The following is a 22,808-nucleotide window of genomic DNA, read 5'->3' as shown; positions in this document are numbered from 1 at the left end:
CTGATTTTTCCCAAAATACATGTCGTGAGAGATGCCTGACTACAAACCCAGCAGAAGGATCATGTTTCTCCTCAAGTATGCCAGGAGCACCCAAAATTAAATCTGTGTCATTGTCAGTATGATTCAGCAGTCTATCTTTATTTCTTTCCCTCACACATCTTAGGACATTCTGCTTTATAGAAATACTTGAGCATTTCTGTAATCCAATTGCAAGAATGTCATTGTCAATTTTTCCTTAATTGAATAAATACATTTACTGACAGAATTCATCTCCTTGTGGTGTTCATGTGGTCTAAAGGTATGAGGAAAAATATTAAATGGAATTAGAAAAGTTACAGTGTCCCTGATCTGGTCCTCTATTTTCAATTTGAGAGAAAGCTATCTTCCCACTTCTTATGTTCTGACTTATTTCACATCTCTATGTGTTTTGGTCCCAAATACATATCCAAGTACTTCCTTATCTCTAATCTCCCACTCAAACATCCAGAAAAAATAAAATAAAAAATCCTGAAGAAAAGTTATTTTGGAGGGAAAGAAGAAATAATAATAATAATAATAATAATAACACTCCCCACACATATTTTTGAATATGCAAACTTCATTAACATATATTCAGCCAGCCATGGTGACACATGCCTGATAATCGGGGAGTCTCAGGCTGGTAGGTCCCTTGAACTGAGAGCTGAGTATATGGCTAAAGTCCATTGGTTGTTTGTGATAAATTAAGCATAAATATGGTAAACTCCTTGGAGAAATGGCCTACCAAGTCTTATACCATGTAGGAAAAAAATAGAGCAGGTTTAAGCTTTTCTGTTTATCAGTATTGGGCTTGAGTCCGTGAGAAGTGAGAAATTATTGTTTCCATATTAGGAGACTGGGTGACAAAGAGGAAGCATCTTAGGGGAGGGGAGTTCTAAGAAGCAGCTGGGGATTTCCAAGAGCAAAAGTGTGGTAAAGGTCAAAGATAAACTCTACTGGGCATACTTAATAAGGCTGATGTATATTAACTTCCAAGCCCCAGAGGAGTTAAGCACCATTTTTGAACACGCAATGCATGAGGCAAGCAGGGGTACATATCAAGGGGAACATGTAGTAGGTGTTCCTGGAAGTCTTTGAATTATGCTGGCTCCTACCAATGAGAATCATCTAGGAAGGACTTGCAGCTGGAAATATGGACATAAGGCTTGCTCTCACTTCTGTAGTATGTGTGTGTGCTCATCTCGAGTCCCATACCCTCTCCCTGCAGGAACATTATTTAAGTTGTAACTGTTTCACTCATCCTGAGTCTGTCTAACTTACTGTGTCCATTTGGGCATAAGAAGTTATTTCTCACAAGTCCAAGAGTGGTCACTGCACACTGTGTAATAATATAGGAAGAACCAGGCCTTAAAATAAAGGAAAAGAACCTAAATTTAAAGATGTGCAATAATAATTACCTTTCCTGAAAATTTGAATGAGGGGAAGCTGGATATAGGTATAAGACACTATCTTTACCTTCAAAGATCTCATAACATAGTAGAAATGACTAGACACAGATAAATATTAAAAACTACTTCATTTAATCTTTACAATAATCCTTTGAGGTAGGTAGACACTGATTCTTCCAAGATCAACAGCTAGCAAGAAATTTCAAACTCCTACCTCTCCCTTCTCATTTTTATCTCTTGTCTAAGCATTAGAATGGTTCCTCTGTTCTGTTCCACACTTTCTAGTTTAAACTTCCTGGCCACATTAACTTCTTTGATTATTGTGCCTTTCTGTACATATAGTTGCAAGTTATTGGGATATGTCCAACACCCTTTTACCTCTAGCCCAGCTCAAGAGTACAATGGGATATAGAAAAGAAGGCTTGGGAAAAGGTAAACAGGTTCTTACCAGTTAAGTAATGATGGAAAGAAGCAAACATGACAAAAATTCAGTTTTTCTTATACTCACCCCCAACCTTAAGTACTTGTGTTGAGTCAATACTATTCAGCAATTAATAACAATTTGTTGGGCAGTTATACAAGCAAGGGATGGTGCTTAATACTAGAAGGCTATCATTTATCTAGTTGTTCATTGTTAATGTGATAAAAATTATCAGACTCCATTTATTAGTTACTGTTGCCATCAAACCAACATTCCAGAAATAGTTTTCTGCAGATCTTATTTATGCTCAGAGGACAGGTTTATCTGTATGAAAAGTCAGAGAGCCTATCAGCTTCAGTAACCTTATACAGAATTTGAATGCATAAGTAGCATAGAAAAGTGAATTTTTACAGAAAGCAAAAAAGGATGATAAGGGTATAAATCTTTGGGAACAAGTAACAGAAGGAGGAAAATATGGACATGTTCCAGTTGGTCAAATCAAAAGCTGAAACTTCTTTCCTAATCTTGATTTTACAGTTGTTATAATCTTTGAGTTTCCAAAAACAATGGCTGAAAACTCAAAATAGAGTCTGATGCAGTGTCCTCTTATCATACCATAGTAGTGAATGCAATGGTTAAATGTCTCTGGTTAATGTCATAGCAAAGTTTTTATCATCGCATTACAGTGAATGGGAGATTACAAATAATGAAGTGCTTGGACATGCATTTGGGACCAAAACATATAAAGTTGTGGAATAAGTCAGAAGACGACAAGTGGATAGACAGCTTTCTCTCACAAACTGATATCATATCAAGAAGTTTGAGTCAGAACTTCTTCCCCAACACAGTTCTTTTATCACACTGCCAGTAAGAATACTGAGGGAGAAATCCTTTTGCCTCACTAATTTCTGGGGGGTGGCAACAGGAATGAGATGAGCAGCTATTCAGGAAAATATTTCCAACAAACTTTTAAATGATTTGATAATCAACTGAATATAGAAAGCAAAGGAGAAGACTGAATCAATGAGCAGTTATAGCATTGTATAAAAGATACTGAGTATGAGTCTTAGTTCTGTTAGTACATATGTGCCCTTGGGAAAAGTCATCGAGGCTTTTTGAGCTTTATTTTCCTCATCCCTAAAAATAATGGGGAAGTAACATGGATGATTTCAACTGTTATAGATGGCTCTACCATTAAACTGTATGATCTTATCACCTCAATGATTTGATGCTGTGAGAATGTTGAGTACCTAATTTATATCAAAGACCTGCTATGGAACTGGGAAAACATTGTTTCGATATTTCTAGGGTACAGTGACTAGCCTCCTGGTGCTCTCTGGAAGTGGTTCCTAGCATGTGGGTGACAGTTGCAATCCTAGGAAGATCAGAAGTAACAGCGATAACACTTTCCTCAGAGAAAAATAGCAAGTGGCAGATTGTTTCCATGTGTGGGAGGGTGGTATGAGAGCAATAATAGAAATGCTATGTCAATAATAGCTCATGGGCCAAATTCAAATATGATATTAAAAACTTCTTTTTTTAAGATGGTTCAATTGAGCATGATGTGAGAACACTGAATAATATGAAACTATACTTAGTTGTGCAATAGATTCAGCAACGATGGGGACGGCCAGGTAGCACAGCGAGTAAGAGCACCGGCTCCAGTGTTGAGAAGACCTGGAGATCGAATCCCGGGCTCAGACACTTAGCAACCACCCAGAAACACCTGGCCGTGTAACCTTGAGCAAGTTACTTAAGCCCGATTGCTTAGGGGCAGCCAGGTGGCTCAGCGAGTAAGAGCACCGGCTCCAGTGTCGGGATGACCTGGATCAAATCCGGGCTCAAGTAACCACACCCAGAAATAATAACTGGCCATGTAACCTTGAGCAAGTTACTTAACCCCAATTGCTTTAAAAAAAAAAAAAGATTCAGCAATGATGAACTGATAGTGAAAAATCACCACCTAGTTTTGTTTGGCAATATGCTTTGCCCCTTCCAAGACTTCCAAAGTGATTTGACATGAGAATCTAATTTCCAAAATAAAACCATATCACTCTAGAACTATTAGTAAATAAATAAGAAAAGCAAAAATACTTAGTTGTAATTCTTAAAATTAACTGGTATAAGACATATACACAATATAATTTGAGCAGAGTATTAAAATTGGAAGAGGTAGAGAAGGAAAGATTTCACATAGAAAGTGACCCCTAAACCTCAAAGAAATGAAGGAACTCAAAGAGGTAGGGTCTGAGGAGTGCATTCCATACATATGGGGTAGTTTGCATAAAAGAAGGAAGATGGGAGAGAGAATTTCAGGGTTCTGTAACAATAGGGATTTTTTTTTCTTTAAAAAGGTAGTTATTAAATGTCTGGGAAAAGTAGGTTAGAACAAGATTGTGAGTAAATTTAAATGCTAGGATGAAAACTCACTTGATCATAGTAAGTCACTGAAGAATGTTGATCAGGGTTCAATTTGTGTCTTGTGAAGCTCATTTTAGCAGTTGTGTGGAGAATAGAGAAGAGATTAGGGAGGAGAGTAAGAAAAATAAAAGATCAGTTAGAAGATAATTGCACCAGTCCAGTTTCAAGGTGGATGAAGTAGCCTAGAGGCTGAGTGAAGAGCAGAGTATAGTACTCAGTTAAAATAGACAAGATTTTGGTAAATGCATTGATGAGTGTGGGAGGAGGTGAATTGCAAAGAAAAAAGAAGAATCAGTTTGATGTACTTTAATGTAGTCGGATGAGATCAGAATTATTTAATTTCTGGGAACCATATTTAGAAGAGGTGTTAGTAAGTTATATAGCATATAGAGGAGGATGAATGGGATAGTTAAAGGTCTCTGGTTCATGTCAAAAAAGGATTGACTGATGAAATTTGGAATGTTTAGCCTGGAAAAGAAATAATATGTAGGGTGAAAGAAGGAAGGTTGCAGGTGTAGGAAGACAAAATAACTGTTGGTAAATTTTTGTCAAGCTAGAAGAAAGAACTGTTCTACCTGGCCACGAAAAAAGTAACTGGGTAGAAGCTGCAGAGAGGCCATTTTATTTGTCACCTAAGTAGGGAAAACATCTCCAAATGTCCTAATAACTTCAGTAGAGCTATTCAACAGTGTAATGAGCTGCATTGAGACACAGAGGCTTCCCTCTCCTTGGAAGACTTCATAAACAGGGTTGATGACCAATTGGCAGATATACTTTGGAATGTATTCTTATTTGGATATATGCTGGCTTCTTTCAATTCTGAGATTCTGTAAAATGGTCAACTAGGGAAGTTACAAGTTTGTGGCATTGAAAATGGGTACAGTTGGCAGAGTACTTACTAAATTTTGTGCAGAAAGGATTTAGCTAACACTTTTCACAATGTAGGCTCTCTGATTGGTACTGAAGACAGAAATTCAAAAGGGTCCCTAGTTTCAAGGAGGTTACATCCTATTGGAGGGCTGGAGAGGAGGTCAACATGCACAAGATAGATAAATATGAACTAAAACAAAGTAATTTCATATCCCAGTGGAAGCACTCAAACAGCATGTCTAACAATCAGCTCTCCAAATAAAAATTAAAAAGTCACATGTAAATATATGTAAATACATATGTATATGCACAGCAGACTTTTATGTTTAATCTACACTATTAACATTTTCTCTATCCATTTATGAAGTACAAGCAATAAACAAAACAATAATTAAAGCCATGATTTGTAGCATTTGGTGATTTCTGAGGTGTAGTGCTCACAAAGAAAATTGTTTGACCTGGTTCTAACATACTCCTGTACCTAAGGATTTCAAGAAGTTTCAAGGAAGAAGAATATCATTCTAGGAATTTTGTACACATGAATCTGCATTAGAAGATTTGAATAAGACTATAAAAGATTATCCATTTTAACAGATGAAAAAAAATCCTGAAACTCTGTCCATCTTCTCACACATTGTAAATAAAAGGTTGGAAATTTGAAATTTGTTCTTTTGTCTCTGATTTCATTTTTTCCAAGAGTATCCCAGAATCAAAACCTTAGAAGGAATCTTAGTCATGTCATCTCTTACAACTGTTCCTTTAAAAAATGGAAGAGTAAAAAGAATCCAAGAAAGGTTGTGACCTATCCAAATTAACACAGGGAGTAAGCAAAAGAACTCAAATTCAAACCCAAGCCTTTGACTCCCTGCCGGGGTCCCTCTGCCCGTGGAATCCTCACCTGCCCTAAGGTCCTCTACTTACCCATATCCGGGTCTTCGGTCGTCACCGGCCCCTTGAGGGGAACAATCACCAGACAGAGAGCGGAGGGAGTTTTTGGGGGGTGTTTATTCTCCACTGATTACATCGCGTCTTGTGTCTCGCGTCTCCCCTCTACTTCCGCCCTAGGGACTTTATAGCCCTTCCCGACCCTTCTCGCCCAATCATCAGTCCCAACAGCATTTATCACCATATATGGGCTCCTGGTTATACTAGTCTTCTTCTCCGCCTCTGGGGCGGGGCAGGGTCCCTTTACAATCTCCCCCTTTTTTTCTTTAAAGCAAACTGAGCACTAAAAGGAAATGCAGCCAAGCACAGGCGGGCTCGGGTAGAAGATCCTCCCGGTGGCCATAGGGCGGGGTTCTGACGCTTGGCGCGAGGGCCTCTGGCTTAGGTCGCCTCTGTCTCACTCGAACCTTACCCGTCCTAGGAATCAGACACTCTTGACCCTGTCTTAGGCGGCCGAGGAGTGAGGAGTTGCCCGTCATGGAGGGTGCCTCGTCTTACCCCGAGTGTCAAGCGTCCCCCCATGCCTCAAACCAGACCTGGGGATCGTCTCCCTGAGACACAGCCATCAATGCTCGCTGCGTTAAAAGCATATACCCACGGTTTTGCCGTCGAAGTCGGCACACACACCACAAAAGAAGGAAAAGAAGAAGCACAAAAACTAACAGGGACGAGGTCAAACCACCCCACTGGGTGAACCAGGAGACAGTGTAACGTTACTATGAAATGCGGATAAGTTAAAGCTCGGGGAATCGCCACCCTCCACCCCCGACCAGGTACCATTCTCGACCCCGACCTGTCCCCCACTGACCATCCCCAGGGGGCTAACATCTGAGTAGGAGCCATTCACCCCGCACAGTAACCAGAGGTCAAAGGGGTTGGCAGTGGCTCCGGGATCCGCATACTGGAGAAAGCGTGAGGACACGCTTGCTTGGCTACTGGAATTTCCTGCGAAGATCGGTTTGGGATCCTGACAAGTCCAGTTAAGTGGCCTGCCAGTCGTGACATTGGCCGAGGGAATAGGAGGGGAGAAGGTGTACAATCAAACGGCAACGACGGAAGACCAAAGGAGGAGTTCGAGGAGAAGAAGAGAGGGAAGGTCTGAGCTGAATGTGTCACCGGCAGCGGCCGCGGGAAGGCTGACAGGACGCCCCATCTCAGGTGCTCCTCATCTGCCATCCCTCCTATGCAGTGAAGCAGGATCCCCAGAAGTAGCACAGCGCCTGAAAGACACAAAAACACAAAACTCCCTCTCACCCCTCGTTTGGAGGAGGGGTGGAGCCCTGTCATTCCACATCCCTAACTCTGTGAAGAGGAACCCATTGCGGGGTTGCTTTCTCGTCATCCTCGGGCCGGAAGGAGAGGTGGCCGAGCTTGCGCTCCACCACCGTCACTGGGCCATGCCAATTGCCCTCAAGGTCTTTCCACAGCACCTTTGTGCCGGGCAGGGCGCGGCTAGGCGATGGGAGTTGTACCAGTGACGGCGTGGGCTGGGCGTGGGAAGACCAAAATCTCTGGGCCGCAGTGGACCCGTCCTCTCTTACTTGTAGGAAGTTCATAGTAAAAACTGCCTGAGCCAGCTCCTGACGTGTGACGGAGCGGGGAGTTCCCCTCTTTTGTTTGGCAAGCACGACCTTAAGGGTGCGGTTGGCCCGCTCAACAATCGCCTGTCCCGTAGGGTTATAGGGGAGGCCAGTGAGCTTCTCAGCTGTAAGGGGCCACTGGTCCACCCAGACCGGGTCCGGATTTATCCCGGTCAAACGGGGGGCGAAGCTCAAGGCAGCGGCCCCGACCCATTTCCCGGAGGGGGGTCCGAGGTTGTCAAATACATGCCCATCTGAGAAAGAAGGTCCCTGCCCCACAGGGCATAGGGGAGATCTGGCAAACACAAAGGTGTAAAGAAACCCTCCAGGTCTTCCATGGCCCATGGCAGGGGGCAGGCAGCCTGCTTGGCTCTTTTGCTCCCGCCTACTCCTCTGACATCTAGAGTGGGGAGAGTCAGGGGCCAGTTCTTGTGCCATTGGGCGGCGTTAATAACCGAGCAATCCGCACCCGTGTCAACCAGACCGAGGACGGGGACACCAGAAACCAGAACGACCATAGAGGGGCGGGTCGAGGAAATGCAATGCGTCCAATTTAGGCTGGGGTGGGTCTCGCTTCCTTTGTCAACTAGGGGTAAAGCCTTGCCAAGCAGCTGGCCACTATGCAAGGGGGTGGGAAAATCATGGGGATTAAGCAAAATCACAGGATCCTTGGAAGACTCAACAGTCTGCGTAGGGGTTATAAAATCAACCAGGCCCTCCACTCCAATAACTAGTGCGGGATAGAAGGGACAAGAGGCAGGGACAGGTGTTCGCCCCCCCGGAGGGAGGTGGAAGGGCTGATTTGGGGGGGTCCCAAGAGGAGGGGCCATCAGAACCGGGGAGGTCGGGCCGCCTGAGGGGGCTGCGGAGGGGGAACGGCGGTCGTCCCCCTCCACCCCCCGTTTCCCTGTGTGGCAGCCATGGAATCCGGGGCATCCCCAGGGGGGGTGCTTGAGGGCCTTAAAGGCGAGGACGCCGGATTTTTGAGGCGGCAATACTTAGCCACGTGACCTGGCCTTCCACATGCGAAACACTTGGGGGAGCTCTTGCGAGGAACGGCGTGGCATTGAGCCTTGAAATGGCCGCTCTGGCCACACCCAAAACAAACTTTACTGGCCGCACGGGCGGGGTCAGAAGAAAGCCGTTGGACGGCTGCCAGGATGTTACTGTCTCTCTCAGCACTGGTCAAAACCAGCTTTTCTAGGGCTTGGACCAGTGCGTTATCTCTGGAGGCGGCTGTTGCAGCCGACTGTGTTAAGGGGTCGTCTGGAGGCAGGTCCATAAGCTTATCCACTATGTCAGAAAGAGGGGCATCGGAGGGCAGTGCGTTAACGGCAGCCGCCTCCCGAGAGCAGAGGCCCTCCTTCACCAGTTGTCTAATCAACGGTTCCATGGCTCTGCCCTCCCCGATGGATCGATGGACAGTCTCCTGGACCTCATTAACAAAGGAGAGAGGGGACTGGCCGGGCCTCTGTTTCAACCCTACCAGCTTGGTCCCAGACCCCTGGCCCCTAACCGAGGCTTTCTCCCAAGCCCTCATATGGGCCTCCTGGACATCGTCCAGGTCGGCATGTCCATAGGCTAGTTGGACTGCCGGGTTAGCAAAGTGCCCCGTCCCGCAAATCAAGTCCTCCGTATCTTGTGGGGCCCTCTGAGGTCTGAGCGGGGCAATTCGCCGGGCCTCTCTCCGAAGCTGCGCCTGGTAGGCTAGGTATGTGGATGGTTCCAGACAAGCCACCGCCAGCCCGTCGAAATCAGCGGGCGTCCAGGGGTGGGCAGCAACTAAATTGGCAAGCAGCTTCTTGACATAGGGAGAGGCTGGGCCATATGTGGTCACAGCTTCTTTAAAGTCTTTCAGGGCCTTATATTGGATGGGGGCATGAGTGAGACCTCCCGTCAAGGGATCAGTCAAAATCGGGAACATGTCCCAGGAGTCAAAGTCAACCTCCGCCCCCGCCTCTGCGGCCAGACGGAGGCGCCGCCTCAAAAGTCCTTCCCCCGCACTCGGAGGGACTGCCCCTTGAGGGCAGTAAGAGGGGGGTGTCGTGACTTCCGGGAGGGGCCCTCCATGGTTCCGTGAAGGAGGCGGAAGAGGGCCCCACCCTTCAACATGCGGCGTCTCCAGGGGCGCCATCTTAGAGGAGCACGGGACTGGAGGGAGGGGGGATCTCCACCCTTCATCTTCCCGATCGTCGGCCACCCTTGGGTGGACCCCCTTACCTGGATTCTGAGCCCTCTCTCTCCTCCTTCTGGTTTCTGGGGGGAACCTTGCTGTCTCTTCTTCCTCTGACTCGCTCAACACCGGGGCTGATTCTCGGGCAACCTTTTCCAGGTCCCCCCACGGGTATTTAGGGCGATAGTTCCAGTTCCCGTCCTTAGATTCCTCATGGCCCCCGGACCCCTCTGAGTCTGACCCCGCTAGAGACGCACCGCACTGGGTGCTAACTGAGCACGGCAGGGGGGGCGGATCTGGGGTGGTCACCGCTGCCGCCACGATTTTGAAGACCCTGAAGACTTCGGGTGACAAAAACCCCGGGCACGTCTGATTATAAGACGCCATCTGTTGACCTACAGCCTGCCACTTATGCGGCTGTAAGCCCGAGGGTTTCACCCAGGGGCAGATCACCAGAACCTTCTCAATAAACTGCCTGCAAGTCTTTATAGGGAGTTTAGCGCCCCGCTGTGCGCACAGCTTATAAAGCTGGGCGGTCAAGACCCCCTTCTCCTCCGCTCGAAACACAGGGATACTAAGCCCTGAACCCATACTGTCCTCTTCCCGAGAATCCTTTTCTCGAGGCTGTCTGGTGGCTAACGCAGACCAGCTGCAGTTAGCAGACCGTCCGCTGGCTAGGTGGGATGTCCTCCCCGGGCCCAAGCGTTCAGGTCCCTGTCAGGTCCCTGTTCGGGCGCCAGAATGCCGGGGTCCCTCTGCCCGTGGAATCCTCACCTGCCCTACGGTCCCCTACTTACCCATATCCGGGTCTTCGGTCGTCACCGGCCCCTTGAGGGGAACAATCACCAGACAGAGAGCGGAGGGAGTTTTTGGGGGGTGTTTATTCTCCACTGATTACATCGCGTCTCGCGTCTCCCCTCTACTTCCGCCCTAGGGCCTTTATAGCCCTTCCCGACCCTTCTCGCCCAATCATCAGTCCCAACAGCATTTATCACCATATATGGGCTCCTGGTTATACTAGTCTTCTTCTCCGCCTCTGGGGCAGGGCAGGGTCCCTTTACAACTCCCAATCCAGTACTTTTTTTTTTCAATTCATCACCATGTCTCAATTAATGTATGATGTCTGAATTCCTGTAATTTGTTTCTAAAGTAAAAAAAGATATGATGGATAGTTTCATACTGGTCATTTCTTCCTCCTTGAAGGTAATTCTGGGAATGACAAAGCATTTAATGCCACCTCTTCCAAAGCCCAGAATTATAAACTCTAGAGCCAATAAACCATCAAATTCTAAACAGTCAGCTTTATTTGTCCAATAAGGATATAACACTCCAATTTTCTGATAGAAATGTGTTTCAGTCTAATATTCATTCCCAAGCGAACATACATTTACCATGGTGAACACAGTAATATGAAATGTGTTCCAAAAACTTATTAATGCTTCTCTTTTCTTCCAATTTGTGAAACTTGGTTATCCCTGATTGCTCAGTAGAAATTTCAGTGCAAATGAAGAAAGAGATGGGTTTTTTGTTGTTGATTTTTGTTGTTTTCTTTTTTTTTAAAAGGAGTCTTAACTACAAATTAGTTACAGCAGGGGTTCTGTTTTACAACTCATTAAAATCTGCTCAACTCACTTCCTGGAGTCCTGCCTAAGTTGTTTCTTAAGAATTACACACTTGGAAATTCCTTGTTTACTATAAGAGATACACAAAAGAGTTATAAACCAACAGTGCCGAAAATGATCACAGGGCATTATCTTGTTCTTTGTGTCACCTCCAATTTAATTGATGCCTATCATTTGTTTAATTACTACATTTCAAGCATATTTGTACTTATTTCTAACTTCAACAATGGATTTTTCATTTTTATACTTTTTTTCTGCATATATAAAATAATAATAATTATAATAGCCTTACTTAAATATCTCTCACTTTTTCTTTAGACAAAAAATTCCAGAATAATTTATAAGCTAAATCAAAAGTTGATTCTAATGTATTTAACTAAACTAAACTAAAAATAGCATCATGCATATATCTGAATTGTAATAAATATGGTTAATGTCTATTTCCAATGAAACAACACTCAGATTCTTTCATTGTGTTGCAGTGGAAAAAGAGTTGAGCTTGGAATCATAGGATGTAAGTTTGAATACTTGCTCTATTATTAACTACCTAACTTACTTTCAACAAGTCACTTAAACTCTCTGGGACTCAGTTTCTTCATCTGTAAAATGAGGGTATGAGAACAGATGACTTCTAAAATCCTTTCCAGTTCTCCTTAGCTCATGCTATAATCAAAATTTTGCATAAATATACAGAATGAACTCAGAATTTTATTACAAAAGCATAGTCAAAAAGACATATCAAGTCTTCATTCATTAAGTTTCAGTATAAAGAGTCTCTCTCTCTTTCTCCCTCTCTCTCTCTGAAATGTTCTAACATTCTAGTTTCTCTCTATGTATTTTATGTTCTGTAGTAATGTATTAGTATTATATAGTTTTATATTCCCATAGAGAATGTAAAACATAGAATATTTGTATAGAAGGAGGAGAAACCAGAATATTTCAAACATGTATATACAGATAAAGATATAGGTATATAAAGAGAAACCAGAATATTACAACATTTTATCCATTAAAAAAAACCTGCTGATAATGCATCAGTAGGCACCTGTACATATCATCAATGTCATGTTGTATGAAAAGATAAACTGTCCCATACTTACCAGCATATGGAGAACATAGTCATGATTCAAGGGCTTTATATGAAATATACTGTACAAAGTACTTCTTTGCAAATTTTTTTTGCCTTTTTTTTTTTGCAGGGCAGTTGGGATTAAGTGACTTTCCCAAGGTCACACAGCTAGCTTTTGTGTTAAGTGCCTGAGTCCGAATTTGAACTCAGGTCCTCCTGACTCCGGGGCCGGTGCTCTATTCACTGTGCCACCTAGCCACCCCTCTGTGCGAATATTTTATACAAAGTACTTCTCATGCTTCTGCCATAATCTGAATTTAGTAACATTGTCATTAACTAGAATGTTCAGAAACCAGGACATTATGTTTATTCATGATTAACAATAACAACAAAAGCTCCTCAGTTTTTTCCCCAACATTGCTTCTGAAAACTTTTCTAAAGTGTATCACTCTACATTCCCACATTAATTAAAAGGCTATTTTGGTGATAAAGGATCTTACAGTGCCTCAGGTTTATCATTCAAAGCATCATTTATCATTGTAATATATTCTAGATGTGTCTTTAGAAAATATATCAGCATGAGATTAGTATGTACTGATCCTAAATTCCTGATAGCAGTTAATTCTCTGCTTTGGTTCCTTATTTGAAAATTGAATTGAGCTCCCATACCACTGTTTTTACTTAATTAATAGGTTAATTGAAGTTTTACAGGGTGGAAGGTTTCAGCTCGATATGAGGAAATGTGCCTAACATTTAGGGATGTAGAAAATGAGAAACAGAGTCTTGGATGAAAACATTCCAGAGATATTATTGAGGGACTTAATAACTTGAGGAGTGGATGAGAGTTATATTTGACTACCTCTGAGGTTCCTTCTTTCTCTAAGATTCTGATTCTATGGCATTCTACTATAATATAAATATAAACTCTAATTAAAAAAAAATATATATATATATATATTTTAGGTACTTTTTGACTTGAATTGAGAGGGGAAAAAAACCATTATATTTTTGCTATGTTTCCCTCTTCCTGCAAAGAAAATTAGTGTTGACTAAAGTCACTACTACATATTTTCAATGAAATATGTCTTAATGACTATGGAGATTTTAAGGTCATCTTTACTGAAAGTAAATTTCAGTCATTAACCTGTGTGATAGTGCTATTTCATAAATGATGTTCAAGTTGCTAATATTTTATATTCAATATAGGGTATACAGCAAAATAAAATAATATTTAGAAAAATCTGAATTTAATACAGAACCTAAGAAACAGCCATTTATTATCACTTTCATGACATTAGTTCTTACACAGTTAGTATTCAGGGCATTATTTATTTCTTCAAAATGAAAAGCCTTCAATTTAGTTACATGACCAACAGGTAAGGATATTATAATAAATTTATAAAACCATAAAGATTCAAAGCTAGAAATGTCCTTAAAGATAATCTAGTTTATTCCTCATTTTATAGATGTGGAATCTGAATGTCGAAGAGGATTGTAACTTATTAAAACTCATTTCAGAACTGGAATATAATTCAGTCCAACTACCTTTTACAATGCTTTATGTCATCTCTTCACAAGATTCAATTGCTTCAGATTACATAATTTAGATCCAAACTCTAAAGCTTCAGCTATACAATGTGTATGAGATGAAGTATCAATATCCTTTTTGCAAGTTTTGGCATTAAAAAGCTATTACAACAGTTAAGTTACTGGCACTAGCAAAGCAGACAATTCTTTCACATCCAGCTTTTTAAGGATACACTGTCAATCGATCACTAATTTTAACTTTTCCTTTATTAATTTCTACTAAGTTAAAAACTCCCCTGGGTGGTTCGTCAACTGTATTCCTCTGTGGTTGTTTCATGTCAAAGTGCCTAGAGCTTCTTTCTCACAGCTGGGAGGCTGGTCATGAATAATAATGATAGTTGTAGCTGATATTTTTGCGGCAAGGTTTATGAATACTTTATATACATTTTCTCATTTTGTCTTCACAACAATTTTATAAATTAGATGACCTAGTGTAGATTTAGATTTGGGAAGACTTGAGCTCACAAGTGACCCAAGACTCTACTAGCTATGTGGTTGTGTGCAACTCACTTAACCTTTATCTGCCTCAGTTTCCTTAACTACAAAATTGCCATAATAATAGCACCTACCTCCCAAAATTATCACAATGAAAAGAGATGATTTTGTAAAGTGCTTTGCAAACCATAATAATATCCATATAGATATTAGCTATTATTATTTGCTTTGCCTAGGTTTCTTAAATGAAGCAGAAGGAAGACAATATTTTTTCATTCCCTTATTCTTAGAAATATTGCTTCTTTTCTTCATATGAAACAAAGAAAGTTAAAGGATCAACGATATTAGCTATATAGGAGTATGATGCTATGAAGAATCCACAAGCATTTGTCCTTATTTTTTTCTTCTAATCAGAAAGTGGTAATTACTTACCTTATGAGGACACAGATATTGCTCTGACAGCAAGAAATCAGTCATAAAGTTGCCATTTTATGCCTCTCTCCACTAATGTTGCTAATGACATTTGGGTCTTATTGAAGTTTTAAAACAATTTGCATGTCTAAGTGCTAGCTAGCTATCTGATGATCAACTGTGACTTAAAATTAATTTAGAAATGTCTTCATGTACCTAACCCTAGCTAAAAAAGACTCACTGGGAGTTACTGATCATGTGGAGGGCCACACTGTCTGTACTCTGAGATATAGATAAGGTAAAAGGAATTCATGCACTCTAATAACAAAGAGAAATAGTAGCTATTATGTTATGGCTCTTGAAAATCAACAAAAATTTGGGAACCAATAATTGAGAGATGTTAGAAAGAAAAACTCACAGCTGCATCAACAGAGAGGGCTTTTATATACCAGATAGGGAGAGCTGTGCAGAGCCATGGGGATACTATTGGGAGGATGCCATAGAAAGAACAAGGTATGAGGAATTTAAACCCCATCTCTGTCACTAGCTGTGTGACTTGGAAAGTTACTTAATCTCTTCATGCTTCAGTTTCCTCATCTATAAAATAAGGAATTTATACTAAATTACTTTTAACACTCCTTCCAGCTCCAAATCCATGATCCTAATGTTTTCTCCTTTAAGTGAGATATAAACTAAATTAAATAAAATATTTAGACTTAATTATTATCCTTGGTTAAAGTACACCCCTAAGAGATTATCTAAGAACAACTATAACTTATAAGCTCTCTTAAAGAGAGAAATTTTTCAGAAAAGATTTTCTTAAAGAGCCTATGTTCTTTATATAGAAAAATTTTAAGAGAAATTTAAACTACTTTTAGTGTGAAGTATATATAATTATTCTCACTTGATCATCAAATCTGAATAATATGGATCAAATACCAGAGCTAGAATCTGAAATAATAATAGCTAGATTTGTATAACAATATCTATATATACATAAGTATATATATGCATATATATATACATACATACATATATATATATATATATATATATATGTAAAATCTCATTCAAGTCTCAAAACCTGTGAAGTATGTGTTATAACTGTCCTCACCTTACAGACGAAGAATCTGGGGCATAGAGGAAAAATGACTTAACCATGGTCACCCAGTTAGTAAGTATTTGAGTCAGGATTTGATTTAAAGTCATCTGGACTCTAAGTCCACTCGACTCTATTCACTCTGATGCATGGCTGCCTCATAAGCTGCTGAGAGACCCTATTAAATACAAACATCATTCATTCAATGCAAAATATAGCAGTGTAGAGGTTATCTTTATTAAATATGCAGAAAATTATGCTAATAAATACTCAGAGGCAATATAGTATTGGATAGAGAGCCAGTCTCAGTGAGAAAGAATGGAATTAGAAAAAAATCTCATTGAAATTTCTTAATTTCTGCTCTATAAGGGACGGCCAGGTGGCTCAGCGAGTAAGAGCACCAGCTCCAGTGTCGGGATGACCTGGGGATCAAATCCCAGCGCAGATACTTAGCACCACACGCATAAATAACTGTCCATGTAACCTTGAGCAAGTTACTTAACCCCATTGCTTTATTTAAAAAAATCTGCTCTACATTTTTCTTTATCCCTCATTCTGTTGACAAGACTTTTATTGCACAGTTCTGTCAAAGAATTTCTGTTCTGATTCCTTTTACATCTCCTGAAAAGTTTTCTCTAGGATTAACTTGTTCTTGAGAAAAAAGAGCAAGTTAGTACCTGGGGAATGAAGGGTAGTCCTGGGGACAGGGTGAGAGAGATTAGCAGGTTTAAGTTTGTAATAAGGCAAGACAGCAACATAAAGTTTTTTAATGGAATACAAAATGCATGCATGTCATTGTTGCACATATAGACACACATATGCAGAGAGTGGAGGAGAGAGAGAAAGGAAAAAAAGTGAGAAAGAAAACAGGAAAGAGTGAAGATAGCATATTTATTAAAATGTGCTAGCAATAGCATCAGCATCTCTTACAAGCTGTGCCTACAGTTTATCTAGTTGAATTTAAGAATAACACTTATAATATTTATGGCTAACCCATTAATACCTTAGTAACTCTATCTGGATGTTGAAGGTGCTATCAAGAAAGGACATTGTATAAACAGCTTCTTGATGCATAACAAAATCATCAACCAATCTGCATTTCACAAAGGCATGTGTAAAAGATGAAATCAAGGTTAGGTAATGAAGGATGAATGCATGTAAGAGAATGACATATCCTCACAAGAATAGTTTCAGGTACACTAAAGTTCTAATTTAGTTGAGGTTGGAAATTAATGGAAATTAGCAAAAATGGGGCCTTTCTCAGCTTGATTTGATCCAAGAAGAGTACAGAAAAGAGAGGAACTATGCTTAATGTTCAAAGGAGGTGATGATAGTATATAGCAGAAATAAGGAGGAACTCATTTTGCTTTGGTGATTTTTGTCTTATCCTTACAATATAAAGAGAATATGAGGAAATGCACATTATTAGGTTGATAGCTCTAACCTGTCAATCTCAAGGCACACACACACACACACACACACACACACACACACACACACACACACATGCACTCCTGAGAAGATATGGAAGAAAACAAGAATCACATAGGATGAGCAGCCAAAGAAACTATATGCTCTGCATAATTGGAGAGAATACCATGAGAGCATAAACCCATCTGATCATCTGAGTATTCTTTGAGTTTAAAGATAAGTGAACAGATAATATGTACCTAAGGGCACTCACTGAGTTCAAGTCAACAGGGTGAATCACATCCTTGTATTCTTAAATGATACATATGACTGTGCAGCCATCATCGGTAATCCTTGAATAATCATGCAGAAAAGGAAATGGACAGTACTACAGAAAACAGGCTAAAGTCACAATTCTCCATAAGGGAAAATGTGGTTGAAGCATAAAATAATACATGATAGTGGATTTGCCATAGATTTCTACTGAACTCCTAGAATATACTATTTTTTGAGTTTTTCAAAGGGGAATCATGATTACCAAGCAATCAAATTACTTCACCCTATAGAAATGACATCCTACTAATCTCATTTCAGTTTTTGACAGGTTTACTAAACACACAGATGAGAACAACTTCATAGATAGTTTACCTGAATTTCAGCAAAGCATTTGAAAACATTTTTTAAGCAATTGGGGTTAAGTAACTTGCTCAAGGTTACATGGTCAGTTATTTCTGGGTGTGGTGCTTAGTATCTGAGCCCGGATTCAATCCCCCAGGTCATCCCAACACTGGGGCCAGTGCTCTTACTCGCTGAGCCACCTGGCCACCCCTGAAAACTTTTTATGCTTCTGTATAGAACTCAAGTGGATTTGAAAATTTGATTTGACCCAAAGAACAACTGTCCACTAATGATCTGGTAAATGAGAATATGGAGAGAAATCTTAAATGAAGTATCCTGTAGCTTTCTTCTTTGATGATTTTATTGATTATTTGTATGTGATAGAATATATATAAGATTTGAATGATGAAACCCCTTTCACCTCTATATTTTTTATTATTTTAATAAAAATTATTGTCATATTTCCTTTAAGGTTCTTCCCCCCAAAAATAATATATAGAACTTTCTTATTTTGTTAATGGTTACCTAATATTTATTATCAGGGGGGGTAGTAGAATTATATTACCATAAATTTAAGCAATCTTGAATTATATTGATTTATGCTTCAGAAATTTTATGAAAAAGGCCTTTTAAAATGATATTTTCTTGAACCAAATCAAATACAGTTTTTTACAATTAGCAAGCAATAATCATAATGGGGTCATATAGTGTCAATATCATTCAGTCAGATATGACATAGTAAAACTATGGTCTGTTGTTTAATAGTGATTACAAAATCCTATTTGTTTCTTACCAATATCTTCCTAAGAATGTCCTCAGTTCATATATAGTTTAATTTCAAAGAGTCTCATATAGATTTTATATAGATGGGAAAATAAGTTTATAGGTTCTTATTTGCTGATGTTCAGCTGTCCTGGCATTAATAATCTTGGAGTTTTTCCACCTAAGTACATGCCCCCTGCCTCGGGCTTTGGCATCTTATGTTCATTCAGATTCTTTGAGAATTGATCCCTTATTGATTTCATAATGACTCCTGTTACCACCATTTCCATTTTTTTTCTTTTCTTTGCTGTCCTTCATCTTTTTCCTTGCTGTCATTTTCATCCTTAAATGCTACCAAAAAGACTTTGCTTAATTATATTTCTTACCAAACTTTCCTTACAGTGGTTTTACCCTTTCATGCATAGAGAATAAATGCACAGAAGTAACATAAATGATAACATTAAGACTTATTATAGAAAAAGGAGTATTAGACTAAACACATAGTGAGAGTAAACAGCCCACATGTTCTGTTAGTATTCACCCAATACAAAAAAAATATAAAGTCTTGCAAAATATTAGGTTGACTCTCTATGGATGGAGTATATACAAGATGCAGATACAAATCACACAAGATGAGAAGACATTGATGAGTTATGATCAGCACTGTTGGAAAGAATACTCACATGGATGCAATCTCACTCTGACTGCAGTCTCAATGTAGTAAACAAAAGATGTAAAGAATTCAGAGAAACATGAGAAGATTCAAATCAATCAGGAAAGCAGAGCCAAAAGACCAATATAAAACATGTATATAGTAATATATATGAATATAACAGCAAACAGCACACAATCATGGTCAAATTCAATGTTGTTACTTAGCTACAATTAGAAATTCTGGCACTTGAAGCAAATTCAGTTGGTGGAGGAAAGAGAATGAAAGGCAGCAAATTAAAAATTAGCACAACTGTTTCTAGTTAAGTGAACTAGGGAGAGAGGTCAGAGTTTTGAAAGAGTTAAGAAACCAATAGACCAGTGTTTTGAAACATTGATGAAAGCCAATAAGAAGACTGTGTGCTAGTTACTCAATTTTATTGAAGATGATGTCTGACATCCTGATGGTCTTTAGAATATAGCACTAAAGTATAAGGAGAATTGAATGAACTTTTACTGAAAAAAGGTGACTGAAGGTAGCAGAAGAAAAGGTCAGTCTTAAATTGGTACTGGGGAACAAGGAGTATGCCAGTTCCCCCTTATGGTTCTGTAACAGGGGTGGTGAGGTGAAGTGCAACCAGAGTGTGCACTTGTGGTCCATGAAGATGGTCACAAGGTTATGATATCTTCAGGAGAAAGTTAGATTTTAGTTAATGCCAGAAGCTAAAAGGAATGTGAAAGAAAGAAATCTAGGAACATACTGAAGATTTATGATTAAAAAGAACCTCAAAAACATCTAGTCCAATCCCATCATTGTATAGCTTAGGAAAATCTAGCCCAAAGAGGTGAACATGGCTTCACAGTCAGTGACAAGGACAGGATTCAATCCTAACTCTAAACACAGCAATCATTCCACTGCATCAAACAGAGAAAAGTTCTTAAAGATTATTAGAGAAAGGGGTAGAGATGGATAGTGACTATCAGAGGGTTAAACATGCGTTTTGAAAGATAGGGATGGATCTGATATTATACTTATTTGAGAGGATATCCCTAGACCAGGTATTTTCTCCAGTTATGACCAAAAAAGAAGGAAAAAAAGTGGGGTTTGAGAAGCATAATCTAGTTTGAGCTGATAGAAAATCACTGAGGCAAGGAGATGGTGATCTTAGAATCCTGAAGGCAATAGCCCACAGCAGAGAGAGCAAGTGCTGTGATCTGGTACCTGTCATTTAAGGCTGAGGGAAGAAAGGGAAAATAGTCCTTGTTAAAGGAAGAACCACACTCTTTAAAGTGGATACTGTCAGCTAGAGTACAGTCCTGCTGTCCATTGCTAGTTCTAGCTCTGCAAAAATTGTTTTTCAAAGTATAGATCTGTAAGCTGAACAGCACAGTGGATAGAATGCCTGGCTTGAAGTCAGGAAGACCTGAATTTAAATCTGGCCTCAAACACTTATTAGCTTTGTCACCCTGGACAAGTCAATTCACCCAGTTTGCTCTGTTTCCTCATTTACAAAATGAAATGAAGAAGGAAATGACAAACCATTCTAGCATCTTTCCTAAGAAACCCCACATTGGGTAACAAAGAATAAGCAAATGAAATAACTAAACAACAAATCTTAATGCATTTTATTAATGATAATCATGATTACCTTCCTTGGGGAAGAGGCGGCTTCAATATTAAAGCCAAGCTAAGCAACTAGGAGCTCCCATTCTCATTCTGCACATCTCCAGTCACTATGAACTCATACAAGCTGTCCTTTTGCTTAGAATTCTTTCCATCCATGTCTTTTCCTGTAGAACTCTCTTACTTCAAATCTAAGCTTATGAGCTACCTGTTAAATACCTGCACATTTCTCCATTGCTAAACATCTTCTCTCTCAATATTTTCATAGTTTGTTAGACCTCTCTTTTTTCTTCATAGTCTGCCATGCATGTGTGTGTGTGTGTGAACTCATTATTATGATCTAAGCTCTTTGGGGAAAGAAACTATGTAGTTTTACATCTTAATATGTCTGGGGCTTAGCAACATGCCTCACACAGAGTAGGCACTTGGTAAATATCTGTTAAATACAATTGAATATCCAAATACAATTATATCCAAACACTATTATTAAAATAGTGATCTATCGTATTCTCTGGTGCACAATTTATTTTCTGTCGATTGACGAGTAACTTAGAAAGCACTAGACAAATAAAAACATATAGCTTGTATAACCGCCATTTTAGGAAAATATTTATGGCTTTTTAATCATATGAAGTTCAAACATGTGACTTTTTTTGGTATATCTATATGATATGAATGGATTCTGTTCTCGTCTTAAGAGTTTTAGTAATACAGAAAGTCCCTAAATTCACAAAGGAATTCTCAGATGGATAACTAGTCAAGTTTCAACATTTCCCTCCATGACCTTGTTTGTTTGTTTGTTTTTTGTAAAGCAATATATTCTATTATTATATTTTCAATAATCTCACTCAGAAGTAATATCTTCTTTTATTTGCTCCCATGGAGATTGTAACATCATAATTTGGATTTTTCTTTTATGTTGAGAAACTTTTCAAGAAACTTGTGAAAATCACTTTACCTACATTTACGCTAGGGTAGCTAAGTGGATAATTGCTCCATTATAAACCTAGCCATAAATAAAATGTCTAGGATTACATTAAGGCTATTAACTGGATAATTGCTCTAGTGTGAAAGTGATCTTATCAATCATAGTTTTGAAGCCTAGGTATAGGGTTTTCCCCCCATATTGTTTTCATTACTACAGTTAAGTTAAAGTACTCACCTTCTTTCAATATTAACAGTAAATTAAATATATTGTTTTTTAATTAAAGTATAAGAAGTCTTAATGTACTGATTCCCATTGATGTGAGAGTGGTATTTCTAGGCTTAGGGTTTTATTACACTTTTATAGGCTTTTAATTCCTCAAAATGATGAAAGCACAATTTTGCAATGAAGGGTGGATTGGACAATCATAATTTGACAAAGTAGTATGAGACTACTATAGCCAAAGTGCCCATCTGATATTTGCACTATATTCTGACATTAAACAAAAGTGACATGCAAATTTTTATCCTCTATCAGCCTGGAATTATGGACAGGCCAGAGGAGAATGGCATTCTTTATCGGGTTCAATACATATCTCAAACACAATTGTGTTTCCTTTACAACATTTTCCTTCTACTGATATTTACATAATTAGAATTTACACTTAATCCTCAAGATTGGATAATAGTAAGAAGGAAATAAAAGTCTACTACATGAACAAAATATTAAACTGCTTATTAAGAAAAGGAAAGGAATTG

General features: G+C 39.6%; 1 protein-coding gene and 1 long non-coding RNA gene across 2 annotated transcripts in view; both read right to left on the bottom strand.

Moving 5' to 3' along the window:
- LOC138142725 (uncharacterized) overlaps positions 1–6,860 on the bottom strand; it is a 189,797-nt gene extending 182,937 nt beyond the window's left edge. The window contains exon 1 of the long non-coding RNA XR_011163529.1: positions 6,061–6,860. This is a non-coding gene — a long non-coding RNA (uncharacterized lncRNA). The remainder of the gene's footprint in view (positions 1–6,060) is intronic.
- Positions 6,861–8,493: 1,633 nt separating this feature from the next.
- LOC138142747 (endogenous retrovirus group K member 6 Gag polyprotein-like) lies at positions 8,494–10,428 on the bottom strand. The gene has a single exon (XM_069063817.1). It carries the CDS (start codon positions 10,426–10,428, stop codon positions 8,494–8,496), a length of 1,935 nt encoding a protein of 644 aa, XP_068919918.1.
- Between the last annotated feature and the right edge of the window lie 12,380 nt (positions 10,429–22,808).

The sequence above is a fragment of the Petaurus breviceps genome, unplaced genomic scaffold (assembly GCF_028583685.1).
Source record: "Petaurus breviceps papuanus isolate PSGF00001 unplaced genomic scaffold, PetGlider_PUasm1.0 90602, whole genome shotgun sequence".
NCBI classification, from domain to species: Eukaryota; Metazoa; Chordata; class Mammalia; order Diprotodontia; family Petauridae; genus Petaurus; species Petaurus breviceps.
Note: the sequence above shows the minus strand (reverse complement) of the source record. Positions and strands in the feature narration are given on the sequence as shown.